Here is a 13,937-nt window from a genome sequence, read left to right as displayed (position 1 = left end):
TTTATAGATTATGTATGGAATACTTCTCATTCATTAGATTTCTAAAGTACTATTGTAAATCACTGGGATTAACTGTATTTTATGTTACAGCTGGTGGCTTTGCATTCCTGACTTCTCCTGTGATTAGTGCTCTCTCAAGGATCCTTAGAATATTAAAACTCAGTATTTTGCACACGTGGACCCTTTGGGAGATAATTATAAGAAAAGGTGATAAACCTGGAATTTAAACTATAGCACCCTTTAATCTTTGGTATGCAAAACAAACAGCAGGGATATACTGTTCTGAAGACTTTGTTTTATCTTTCCCCTTTGAAGAAAATTTTTTCTGCATGGTGATACAAGGATGACTTGCAAGCCCAGTCTAAGAGTGTATCTCCAGTCCATTGGTTAAACCCTACCTTGTAGCAAATATTTCTGTTTAACCATTAACGAGGTAAGACAGACTGATGCTTTTGGAGTGCTACTATTGTAAAACATCCAAAGGATGCCATGGAATTCAGTCTTTTAACAAACATTCATTAAAAGGTGAACTGCCATTTTGTAGAGATACTCTCATGTTAGTGAAATTTGAGAATTATATGTCTGAGTTCAGTGGGGTTATGTCTAACTTAGCAGTGTGATAGAAGAATTTTCACCATAAATAGAGTGTCATGACAAATTTATAAAATTAATTTTAAATTCTGTACAAGTGTGGATACTGGAGTATTTTTAGTTCAATCTTCAGCAGTGAAATGTAGTCTGAAAAACCCAATTTTCAAGCTGGATTCTCCTCTGATATAAAAGGAAATAATTTGTCCAAAAAAGAGCACTTTCTGTTTCAGAAGAAGTGGTGCTTAGTCAGGATTAAAGATGGAGTGTTTTTTCTTTATCTAGGTTGGAATACATTTTTAAAGAATTCTGCTTGAAAACAAATAATATCAACAATAACTACTTCATGAAGTTTTTTATATACTAAATAGGATTTACACAGTCAAAAGCTCATTATTATTGCCATATTCACAGATGGTTTTAGAGTGAATAGCTTTTATGGTGTAAAAACATTCCCTGCTGCTTTGGTAAGACTCAGCTGAGACTAATGATGCAAAAAGTTATTCATATATGAACATATTTTAAAAGATACTTTTTTTTTGGGGGGGTGAGAATCCTTTTTATAAATAATCTCAAATTATCAGGGTCAGTGTAAGAAACTTTGTCCTCTCTCTTGCATTTAATTTTGAGCGGCCTTATAAATGTTTCCGTGTGACTGCTTTCAAAGTTCTTGTGGTCAGAGAGACCATCAGACCTAAACCTCCCCCCTCGTTTAGAGTGCTGTGCGATATAGCTGTTTGGTTGCATGGAAGGATCAAAACGTAACACCAGCTATGTTCCAAGCACATGTATTCTGTGCTTGTGCAATCCATAATATGTGTGTGTCAGAAAATTCAGTTGAAGAGGATCAAGAATATTAAATGACTGAATTATTTTGGGCTAAATTTTTGGGGATTATACAGGGCTAGAAATATAAAATATATATTTGACAGTCTGAACACTGCACTTAAGACTAATGGAATCTATCAAGTCTATTTAAAGAGGTGCTTTCTAAATCCTCACAGTCATTTTATTGTATGTTTGTCCCTAAGAACGGAATTATAAATAGCAATGATGCATTCTGGGGTCTGACATAATTACATGCTGAGTTCAAGTAGATTTGAGATGAGATATTTGGGGAGAGGTTTTCCACCTCAAATGATAATTAAGGTTGTGAGGGTTTTCTGAGGGAAATTGCAGAATCTCCATCACTGAGAGATTACTTTTTTTTTTTTAAAGAGATTTTACTTTTTTTTAAAAAAGAAGTAAAACACCAAGACAAGAGTGGTTTAATGGTGGTGCCCAAGTGCCAGTTTAGAGTCCTCTCCCAGGTCTTCCAGGCTACCTGAGCAGTGCCTTTAAGACAAGAATAACTCTCATTGTCTTGCTTTGCTCTTTTTGCATTCTTAAGCATGGATACTTGGTTATTTACATTTTTATTAAAAATTTGACTCACATAGATGAAAACATGACACTATTTTCATGTTTGCAGGTCCTACATATACTCTTGAAAGTATATGTAGTGTGGAAAAAGTGCACTGTGAGACATATGATTTTTGTAGTTGCTTTGACTCATTTTCCACATTGCCTACAGCATAGAAAGCAGACCCCAACAACTACAGCTATCCAAATAAGTGACAGAAAGCAGCATTAAAAGATGAAAGCAGCAGATAGAATATATTGAATAGGATTACTATATACCCTACAAGATACAAAATAGTTGCACTTTTTTTTTTCTAACAAAGAAAGTAGCAAGAAGAAACCATTACCCAGCTAGGTTAACAATGGCTTGCATTTTTTGTTAGCTATAAATCTTCGTTTAGTGTTCCCAGTGAACAAAGGGTGACATTTGATAACTTTGATACTGGTATAACACTGACACAGGGATACTGAAATAGAAACCCGCTGATAAGAACACTGTTGGCCAACTCTGAGGGTGACCACCAGCAATTTCCAAGGGAAAATATAATGCCATCAGTAAGAGAAAAGTTTCTTTAGACAAAATAAGGCTCTGTAAATTGAAGAGATACTTCCAAACTACCCCCTAGAACAGCCCTTATTCATGTAGCTCCTATTAAAATCAGGAAGATTTCACTTGTCATTAATTAGGCCCCTATTAAGAAATTGTTGAGCAATAATGAGGTGTAGTAAAAGTTTTCAAATGTAGAAATTTTAACTTATCTATGCTGTGACTATAGAATCCTACTGCATTTGTAACTGATTGACTTCTAGTATTGTTGATCTAAATTTCAGCTCTGTATTCAATACAGTCTTTAAAAAAGCCAGGCAGTCAATGCTCCAAGATGCAGAGTGGTTCCTTCCTTGTCAAGACTGTAATATGAGAATTTATGAAAGATGTGACTCTTGTAACTTTTGTTAAACACTGGAATCTTAGTCCTTCTGAAGACAACACTACAACTGGAATCAGTTACAGAAGCACTGGGGAGTCTTCCCTGGGTTACACAGAGGATATAGAAATAGAAAACCATCATGCTGGTGGGTAGCTCAAGGACTCATTTGCTCTCTCCACTGTAACATAGGACCTTCTTCCCTACTCTTTCTTTCCTATTTTCCATGTGGTTATCAAACCAGAGAAGCACTTTTCTTCTCATTTCTTTACTTTTGGCTTTTAATGAGGAATGTTGTGTGAAGGTTTTTTCCTTTGGAAAGATGAACTTATTTTATCAGCAGGATGACCCTTATTGACTCCCTCTCAACCAACCTGAATGAATCTGGAGGCACAATTTCTCTCCCCTTGTCCCCCTTTAAACGGGAATATGTGGCCAGGCAGACAAGCTTAAACTTCAAAAGCCCTTATTATCCTCACTGAATTCTTATCTAGAATTTCTTTTTGCATGTGAAGATTTCTTCCCAGCAGCAGGACTGGACAGAAAAAGAAATAAGAACTGCCAACATTCCTTCTTATTTTATCTTAGAGGGCTTTTGTTCACATTCAATGCAAAAAGCAGTTAAGCAGCCATTGGTGGCTTTGCCTCATCTCACAGCTGGAATATCCAACAGGCCAAAAGCAGCACAGGGATTCGGGAAGGCTTATATTCATGGCTGCTGAAAACAGGTGCCTGTACAGATGACTGATGGAGCTGCAGGTATGAATGATATCCAATTTATTAAAAATATGTATTCTATATATCTGTAAAGACGGCTCCTCTGCTCTCCCCTCTCTCCTGGCTCCCATTTCCCATGACATGGCTTCACAGAGCAGGAAATTACTTCACAGAACAGGATTCTGTGAGTCCTAATGTCAAAAATTCCTGTAATGAAGTGTTTTTCTTCAGTAGACATGAGGAATGATACACGATGGAAGAGGACTTTGTCCATCATGTTTTGTATTTTTAATCTTGCTGTTAATTTCCTATTTGCCTCATTGGAAAGAGACACAGAAACAAAGAAAAATTAATAAAACTCTCAGGTCAGCCGAAAAAAAGCCCTCATGATCTCAGAGTTGAGCATGAAGACAAATGTAATTTTCAGAAAATATTCTTGTCTTATAAAAGTAAGAAAAGTCTCAACTATCCTTCTCTATCTTTATAAAACACAAAAGGCTAATCATGATTACACTGAATAGTTTAGCTGTGCTTAGTTTGACAATCCTTGACATAAAAAAATTAGTGTGATTCAACTTGAAATCCAATTTAATAGTTACCTGAGAACATCAAAATTAATACATGAAGCAGCACTTCCTAAGTAAAAGAGACTTCCTCTGATCTATAATTTCCTACCTATTTTTATTACATAAATACCTTGTAGAATACAGTGCTTATTACTAGAATTATTGTATCAGCTGTGAAAAGGGGTGAACTTTAAAACAAATACTGGCAAACGGAACATTTTAGTTTGCTCACCTCATATATGTGAACTTGCTCATTTGTTACAGCAAAAATTAATAGAACATTGTTTTGCACAAGTTTGTCAATTAATTGTCCAATTGTGGGATACTCCTGCAAACAAACAGAAGAGAGCCACATCAATCGGTTTTTCATGTGCATCCAGTTGCTAATTATTTCCCATGAAACACACATTGAAATGATCATAATTAAAACTGCACTCTCTGCATAGTATAAAGTATAATTAGGCACTACATGTATAAAATTTTAAAAATAGTGTATATAATTTACTCATGCTGTTTTTAAAGGAAACCCCTCTGAGAAAAGTACAGTGGCAGCCTCCTTACAGGGACACTTGGATCAGTAGCACCTGTGCTATATACATATATATATATCATAAAAAACCCAAAGAATCACACTGCACCAGAGCAACTGGGTACTAGATCTCCACTGAACACCATAGTGCATATATTCAGTGTTTTTGAAGACTGAATGTTAAGCTGGTAAATTCTCCTACATGAACAGTGTCCTGCAAATTCCTGAAGTTCTCCTCAATTCCCACCCTTACAGGGAACATGATTAATACAAATTTTGTCTTCCCTGCAGAAGGAAATACTAGTCAGCCCCATTCCATGTGTTTTCCATGTTAGTAGGAATACAGTTTGTGCTTTCTTTTTTCCTAGTTATAATCTATACTAACCCCATACAAACACACCCTTCTCTTTTTACTGAAATATGCAAATGTACAAACAAAATAGATTACATTAAATATCTGGATTCCCCAAATTTTACACTTTTCAGTGATAAAGGTATACTTTCATTAATTTTCTAATTTGCTCATGTTAGTCTTTAAATTTCCAGGATGCAAGAGCTGTACAAAATTCATAGTAAATTACCAGAACAGTTGACATGGAATATTCGTTATTGTGGTCCAAATGACAGTTCCCATCATTAGGAATAACAATTCCTGCCAGTTTACTGTCCATCCCAAAATGGGAATCAGCATCACTCACGAACACCAGCAAATGCAGAGAATCATTCCTCCATCCAATTTTTTCCTGTCATTTAAAATAGATTAATTTAGCAGGCTGTATTGCACTCATAGTGTAGAAAAGCAGCAAAAGATTTGGAGAATGGCACCTCAAAATAAATGAAGGGAACCATTTTCAAGGGAGTGTCAGAAACATCACAACATCTCCTAAGGGATGATGTTCATTCCATTGTCTTTGGCTAACATTTTGTCTTCCCATTCCTGTGTTTAATAACATGGGTTGGCCATGTTCATGTCAATCTGCTTACTACTCTAAACATAGTTAATAAAAAATATTTAAAGAAAAAAAAATTAAAAGCCAGACCCAGTAATTATACAGTTGTTTTGGTTTTTATCCCTGGCAATTAAAGAGAAACACTAAAATATTGCAATATGCATGTTTTACTTGATGCAGCCAAAAGTATTTTCACACAAATCTAATAAGGTTCTTGGACTGCATTAAAAAAACCCTCAAAAAATAATTATCTGCTGCTTTGAAATACAATCATATAATACTAGAAGCAGTAATATACAGAATAACTAATATTATACCTAGAAGTTTCAATTACCTTGCAAACAGCTGCCTGCATAATTGCGTCAAATCCTCCCTCTGGAGTGTCTATATTAGCAGAGATTCGCTGTCCTTTCACAATTTCATTGAATTTTTCAGCATCATTTGTTAGTGACAAAACATGTTTGTATCCAAAGGTGGGTAAGCACTCATACGGTACACTTCTACAAGATAAGTGAGACAGTTTATGGATAATACAGAGTGAAAAATCACTACAATAGCTACTTCGCAGGCCTGTCTGGATTAGGTTTTGTTTATGTGTCTCCCGTCTGTGTTTGAGATAGATCTGTTGTAAAACTAACATAATCAAAGAGCATCCAAGTGAGGTGGGCAATGTGGACAGGTCAGCATAAAGCCTGGGAAGTGCTTCCTAGAGCATAGTAATTCAGCCAGTTAATGACGTGCAGTCAGTCCTTGCTGTGCTCCTGGCTGCGCCTTATTTTCATTCTCAGAAGGACATTAGGATCTGTAGTCCCTTAATGACATTCAGAGAGCACCACCAAGCTGCTGCAGTCCTGCTTCAGGCTGCAGAGCACAGCGTCGCCTCCACGTAGGTTAGGAAAGGGCGAGGGCAACCTGGGTTTGGGGGATGCTAGATCTTAAGGGGAAAAAAAAACAAACCCAACATTGATGGGTAAAGGAAACTGCTATTCTGTGCTGAGTTTGCACCTGCTTAGTATAGCAATGTCATTAAATTCTCATATATATGTATACTCCTGCAAATTAAAGAAAAATACATAATTGTTCTGCATACCTATTTGTTAACCCATTAAGCACATCTGTAACTAGCAGCGAAAGCTAAAAAGCAGAATCACTCCCAGATTCCTGTCTCCAAATAACATAAGACTCAACAGAATAATGATCAGAGCGTGAAACTAAAAGAAACACACCTTGTTTTCCAAACTGACTCGTTTGGAAGAGGGCAGAGGTTGCAGTGAGGTTGCTGAATTGAATTTTATCCTAAAGATTAATATTATGACTTAATGCTGGCATGCAAACAGATGTAGGTATTTTCCCTGCCTACCTGCAAGGGTTGTTTATTTCTGCAGCTGTAGTTTTGATAAATGGTGAAACTGGTTTTTCAACAAAAGATCCAAACCCCAGTCTGAAGTTACTTGTTAGTTTTGACATTTCTTTAGAAAGAGTTGAACCCAATTCTTTGATTGTATTCAGATCATCATCCATGGAGGCTGAAAGATCCATGAGGTAATAGAGATCAATTGGATAATCTTCAGTTTGGTGAACCTTGATCTGTATTGTTTCTTCATGTCCTATTAAGGTCACGGGAAAGTGGGATACATATTAACACTTCTACACAGAAGTAATGAGCAATGCCAATTTCTTCATAAATTTATACCTATGGTGAAAGTTATCTAGTATTTTAAATCACCATTAGAATTAAAAAATTAACTTCAAAAATTCTCTGTCAACAAAAACTCAAATGAGGGTCTGAAATATTTAAAGCAGTTCTAGTGTTTTTTTTTCTAAACTGTTCTTCAGTGAAGTGATAAGCATAGATTTAGAATGGATTGTTATAATTTGAAAAAATATGAGAACATCACTTCAGAAGTATGCAGCTTTAGAAAATTTTGATATGAAGCTAAGTAAAATTAAAGGTAGCCCTTGTGGGACATACCATGTACTTCAGAATTCAAAGAAAACCAGAGTGTACCCATAGGTTTTATTCTCAGTTCCAAACCTATGATGTAACCTAAATGGTTGCCTCTTATGTTTCTTTATTCCAAATTTACTCCAGGAAAAAATCACATCTCAGGGACCCCAAAGTAGGTTCTGGAGTGTTTCCATAAATGTCACTGGTACCTTGTAAATCCTCAAAGCAAGACTTTATGTCGCCTCTGAGATACACTGTTTGCCAGACCTGCAGGGGAGAGGCACAGAGGCAGGGCTGGGGAGGTGCTGGGGATATTCATTCTCTACCTGCCACCTCAATGGCAAGGAAATAGAAGAACTAAAAAAAAAAAAATCCTTATTTTTATGAGGTACCCAGCACTTCTGAAAGTATTTTGAACTCAGTTGAACCTAGTTTTCATCTGATGAGTCAACAGATAATTTTTGTCTCGACACAGGTTTATCTTTATTCTATCAAGATTTTTTTTAGACCATTCAGTCTTCAACGTATCACCTCGGCTGAATAAAGAATCCCACACCTATGAACTGACTTACCCAGTCGCAGCCTGAGAGTTAATTTTTGAGGAGAAATCTGTGTGACATCAGAAGTGTTCTGGGTTGCTACAGTTAGGGGCTTGTTTCTGTGAATTTCTACTTCTGAAACGGGAAATTCAATCAAATTCAACTGGCATCCTTTTGACAAAAGGTTTTCTGGGGTATCACACCTCCCATGAATTCCATCAGAGTCTGTGTAATTCTAAAGCAAACAGGAGAAGGAATGGATGAGTTAAATGTATTTACTGACCAGCCACCAACACCTGGCTGACAAAAGGTCAGTCTGATGCAGGGAACAGAAACAAAGGTGCAAGTTAGTGCAAACTAGTGCAGAAAGAGATCTAGGTGGCACAGAAATCTAAATTTGCCCTTCATGGATCATGTCACACAGGTGTATAATTAATGTAACTTATACTGACTTGGTATCCTGGGAGAAACTGCTCTATTGTTGGGGAATGGGAATTGTGCCACTCACTGCATTTGGCTTCCTGCAGGACTGGGAATGGTAACACAAAGGCCCTGTGAGACCCTGGTTTTTCTATTACAGGATTACACTGCAAATTCGTCTTCCCTAAACAGTTTTGAACTGCTGATGGAACAACAGCATTTAATAACAGAAGAGGTCTCGCAGATAATAAATTCCTACAAATTTTGTGACAAACTGACGGTGGGCTACCCAGTCTTCACTGTTTTTTCCTGACCTACCCTTTTGTCTCAACACTCATTTAATATGTTCACTGAAGCAGATAGCAAGTCCTTATTGCTCTGCCTGATGCTCAACAAGCACCCAGCCTCCCTCCTTTGCTCCCCAGTGCCAGTGGGGCACCCAGCATGCCCATGTCTATCTGGCCCAATGTCCTACTTGACCTTCCCCCGTCCGAAGGAAATCACAAGCCTGTCAATATCAGTTGGATACTCGCAGTTTATTTTTGTTGCTCATTTCAGAGCACTAGATATTAATTCCTTTCCACAACACTGCTTCAGGGTAGGTACTATCCCTGTGTAGCGATGAAGTTAAAACCTAATTTTACAAAGAGGCTTCTGTGCCTTATTACCATTTCCTAGAGCTATGTCTAGAGTTTAGATCCTCTAAATCAGTCAGATACCTCCTGAACTGGAAAATGCTCTGGCCTGCAAGACCTTTTGACCAAAACCTGGGCAATGTCCAGTACAACTGACACCAAACCATTCAATTCATGCCTGATGGTCATGGGCCCAGACCATGGGGCCATTCTTTACTCCTGGATGTGGGCAAGCAACCTGGGGTTCAGCCATTAAGCCACAAATATTCTCTGAATTCTTTCCATCCAAAGCAAAACAAATTTACTTTAAAGCTGTTAAAACCAGAACTGGGACCCTTCTTTCCACCAAAATGTCACACTTCATGCTTGAAAATTATCAAGGATCTTACATATTTTGGTGGAAGCAATGTTGAGACACCTGATGAGCACAAAGGTTTATTATTCTTCAGACCGAATCTGATGTCTTTGCTCAGGCAAAACTCTGGCCAACTGCTTCCTGAATACAGGATGCATAAAAACCGCGTACCATTATAAAACTTTCACAGGGAGATCCATATCATCTCCTTTAGTTACACACTTTGATTTGCCGGCTTTTCAAAACACATGTGAAGAGGCAAACTCCTAATTCAAATACAATTACAAGGTGTGTTTTTATCCTACAGAAAACAATGGTTTCTTTAGAGGCACTTGTGTTTACTCTGATACTAAAGCTTCTACATCTTTTGCACTCTTGTGTGTTCTCTAGGAAACAAGTGAATGATCCTGTGAACAAAGAAAAAAATCATGTTCACTACTCTGAAATTTTCAAGAGTTCCACAGCTGGGTCTTTTTTTTTATTTAATAAATTGTGTTTCATTTTTATTTTCTGAAAATACATGGCAGTAGTCAAAATTATGTGATCAGATTTCATTTAAAGAAAATTCTGTTTTGATTGTTAAGTACAAACATAAAAACTACTGCTAACACACCAGTGTGGGTGTTTTGTTGTTTTTTGTTTTTGTTTTTGTTTTTGTTTTTTTTTTTCCCATGGTAACATTTATTGCAAACTGCTATATTATTTTTAGCAAACTTTTTTTTTTTTAAAGTGCTGTTTGCTCTTTGTCAGCTACTGCATAAAGCAGTATGTTAGTCCCATCATAGGTATCATTTTACTATACAGGAAAGCAAGACATACTTTTAACAGCAAATGTGTAAATCAGAAACTATCATGAAAGAGCCTTATTTCTCTATTATTTCTGGGAAGTTTGCAATTGCTGACTATCTTGTTAACATTAATGAACTAAAGCCTGGAATATTACTGTGAAACAGGGAGATTATCACCATTTACAGGTGAAAGTTTTAAAAGCAGAGATGTTAAGTGACTTGCCTGGGGTTACATATAAAGTCTGCAACAGATATATGTGAAACAGATACAGATTTTTGTTTAAGCCCAGTGTTTTAGAAGAAACACTTACACCTACAGCACACTAATTATAAGACTGACACTGCCATCATACTTAAAATCAACCACAGATTAATCATTTGTATATGCAAACTGACTGGACCACCTTCTGTTTACACTGTCTTGGCATGTAATATGTAAGATGCAGTCTCCTCTCTGCCTTGATGTCTGGTGCTTCATCATCAGTGCTGTGGGTGAATCAGCCCCGAGGCTGGTGACCTGAGCCACTCTAATAGCACTTCTTTTTCTACCTTAGATGAGGAAGGTTGTTTTTTCTATGTGCGGTTGTTTTGTTTTTTTTTTAAAAAAAAAAAAAAAAAGACAACAATGACTAATAGACCATAAAGTCTAGATTGAATTCCACTTTTGATCACTAGGAGGGCTTCACTAAGCACTGCATGCATTACAAAACCACAGGCTGACCCAATTAAGTCAATACTTCATCACAGAGCTACTACAAACACTTCAAGTCTTACTTTGAAATTTTTTTGTTATCATTTACTCTACCTCTTGAAAACACCAAGCACAGTGTGGTCCGGAAAGCAAGCAATCTTCACAAGTCACTGTACTTTCCTGAGAACAGGTTCCTAAATTTAAATCCAAGAAGATAAAAGACTATTAACGTGTTTAATCATTCAATTTGTGAAGAATTTTGTCATTTAGTGAACATGGGAAGTGAAAAATGCACACATTTATCCATCTTTAGAATTATTGATAAAATTCCCACATTACAGTATTTCTACTGATAGAAGATTAACTCTCTAATGAAAATTAAAAAGTCATAATTGCTGGCAATTAACATACTTTTGCATGCTTCATGGATGGCATTCACTGAGAATGTTACTTGTTTTCTCCAGTGAACCTGATAAAGCGTTACATGTGTTTCTGGTATGGTGCAAATTTCCAACATAACCAGGAATATTAAAAGAACAGATTTATGTTCACTCTATATGCTTAAAATTGTTCCACTCAGGTCTGTAGAAACTTGATATTATTTTAATTTATTGTGAAGTACCAGTGAAACACTCAGTCACATGTGTAGTATTAAGTTTCTCAGTGGATCAAACAGTGATTCGTATAACCAAAAATTGCTCAAATGCCCCGTTCTTTCATACATCTTGTGCTATGTAATGACCATATAAATCTAGATGAATTTGCAGGGTCTGTCAGCAGTCTGTCAAAAAAAAAAAAGTCATTCAACAGAGAGGAATGATTAAATACAGAAGACAGAAAGCTATTTCGTATCAACTTCAAGCAAGAAACAATGCAAAAATGGTTTTGAAATAGATCTCCCTACCTCTGAGCCTTACCTTGCACATAGTTACTCCTTTGCAGAAATAGGAAACAGAGGCAAAGCAATTCAATCCCCATTCGTTTTCAGTGCTGGCTGCGTGACAAAAAAAATATTAGCATGTTAATTATTGTCCGCGTAAAAGTAGAATGTCAGAAAAAAACATATATTCCTGGAGGGTGTTTTCAGATGTCACCTACACTGGATTGTGAGGAAACTTCAACCCTACTGGGACCGACCATAAATAAAAGTGAAAACAAGGGCTACCTGGGCAGGTAAAGCAGACAAGCTGTGCATAAAGTAACGTGAACATGGTTATCACTTCCTTGTTTTCCTGGACTCCTTATAAGGTATAAGGGGAAAATTCATTCAGGTGAAGATTTCTGTCAATCCCAGTCACTCTGGGTCCTAGAGCAACCCAGCCGAGAGCAGGTTTTCCTGCGTACAGCAACTCTTTAAAGGGTTCTCTAAAATAATGCCTTTAATTGTTCCCTGAGGGAGTGTGTTAGGTAGACGTATCATTACAATTACTAAGTGAGTATACCTGGACAGGTGTAAAAATCCCATTTTTTCAGATTTCATGATGTGGAGGGAAACTTGTAAAGGCAACTGCAAAAAAAAATCAAAAAGCAATCACTTATTATAACTGAGAACCTGGCTTCAGTAATTCAAGATACAGAGTACATTTATTAACATTGCAAAATGAAAGAAAATGTTACAGTTGTGGATTTTTGAAATATGTACAAGTAGGAATAATTACATTCCAGTTCTGCAACTGACTTGGAAAAAAAAAATCATGTCAGCTTTAACTCTGTGTAATAAGTGGCAAAATATTCTACAGCACAGATACAATATAACAAATTATTGCTATCTCTTTTCCCTGCTCCCAATCTGGAATGAAGGCAAAATATGCATTTCTTACAACCTTATTAAAAGGAAATAAAATTTCTTATTTGATTTAATCTCTTCACATCTTTTATGCTCTGCTATTGTCTGTTTTGAAAATCATTTGTTCAGGACAAGCCCTCTCTTATCATAAAGGTTTACAACAGACTCTACACAGTGTAGCATAAAATTATAATTTTATCAGTTGTGTTGCTGGCCTGAAAATATATATTCTTTTTTTCCTTTTTTTCTACAGTCAGAAATCCTACCCAAGTTAGCTCATATGGACTAGGTTGCTCTCATGAGGCAAGGATCAGACCTCCCTTTTCAGACTGGTGGTAGCTGCAATCTTAGGGCAGAATGTGACAGTAGGGATGGGTCTATACTAGTTAAACTCAACATGCCTGGAAACATTCCTGGGCTTTGAGGCCAACTGGCACAGAAAGACCAGAGTTTATGCTTGCAAATTGCCTATTGGGACCATTCTAGCAACCAAACTGTGCCCAGAAATTGTTTGCAGAGATTGTTAATTGGAAGAGGTCAAATTCATGCCAGGGAGCATTTTAACAGTTTTAATAGCATAGACAGTCTCATACTAGTGCCTGGAAATATTCCCAGGCGCATCCCATTTTCCTAGTATTTACACAGCCTATGGGTAGCTTCATAGCAGCTCAAACTGGATTACGTCAAGCCTACCTTTGTTCTGCCCTTGTGTTCCCACCCCTGCACTTCTTCCAGGAGTCATGTCCAAACAAACAGTGCACTGATTCAAAATGATCCAATTAAAATTCAATCACCTTCCATGGAGAAGGTGGGGAGCTACTTTTCACCTAGCTGGGTCCCTTGAACCGTGTGGCTGCCCAGTTGAGAGTGAGAGCCCAGGTTATGGGAAGGAGCTGGAAAAACAGACAGAGTTGGCAGGAAAGATGGGAATATGTTAGGCTGAATTTAGCCCAGCTAAGGCTGTTGTGGAACTGTATCTTAACATTTCTATTTATAACAACATTCCTAAGTCTCCTTCAACTGCTTTCTATACCTTGGAGTGTCCTTCATAAGGCACAGCAATTTCCTGTGGCCTCAAAAAAGCATCAATTAGATTAT

The 13,937-nt window shown here is 37.0% G+C and overlaps 1 protein-coding gene across 3 annotated transcripts in view; it reads right to left on the bottom strand.

Annotated features, from left to right (window-relative positions):
* The window catches only part of ITGB6 (integrin subunit beta 6), a 47,905-nt gene that overhangs the window by 19,883 nt on the left and 14,085 nt on the right, over nucleotides 1-13,937 (bottom strand). Inside the window, exons 2-9 of one of the 3 annotated variants that reach the window (XM_026853009.1) lie at nucleotides 12,496-12,560; nucleotides 11,971-12,047; nucleotides 11,168-11,247; nucleotides 8,198-8,399; nucleotides 7,038-7,284; nucleotides 6,012-6,177; nucleotides 5,309-5,470; nucleotides 4,431-4,526 (exon numbers count right to left, since the gene is read on the bottom strand). In XM_026853009.1, the coding sequence (XP_026708810.1) occupies nucleotides 4,431-4,526; nucleotides 5,309-5,470; nucleotides 6,012-6,177; nucleotides 7,038-7,284; nucleotides 8,198-8,399; nucleotides 11,168-11,247; nucleotides 11,971-12,031 (1,014 nt within the window). In that variant the 5' untranslated portion in view covers nucleotides 12,032-12,047; nucleotides 12,496-12,560. Of the gene's footprint in view, nucleotides 1-4,430; nucleotides 4,527-5,308; nucleotides 5,471-6,011; nucleotides 6,178-7,037; nucleotides 7,285-8,197; nucleotides 8,400-11,167; nucleotides 11,248-11,970; nucleotides 12,048-12,151; nucleotides 12,285-12,495; nucleotides 12,561-13,937 lie in introns of those variants that run through there. The other 2 variants (XM_026853008.1, XM_026853007.1) reach the window with 2 other exon arrangements.

This window comes from Athene cunicularia, assembly GCF_003259725.1.
Source record: "Athene cunicularia isolate RWA chromosome 7 unlocalized genomic scaffold, athCun1 chr7_part1, whole genome shotgun sequence".
In the NCBI taxonomy this organism is placed as follows: domain Eukaryota; kingdom Metazoa; phylum Chordata; class Aves; order Strigiformes; family Strigidae; genus Athene; species Athene cunicularia.
This window is presented reverse-complemented; position numbering and strand designations above follow the sequence as displayed.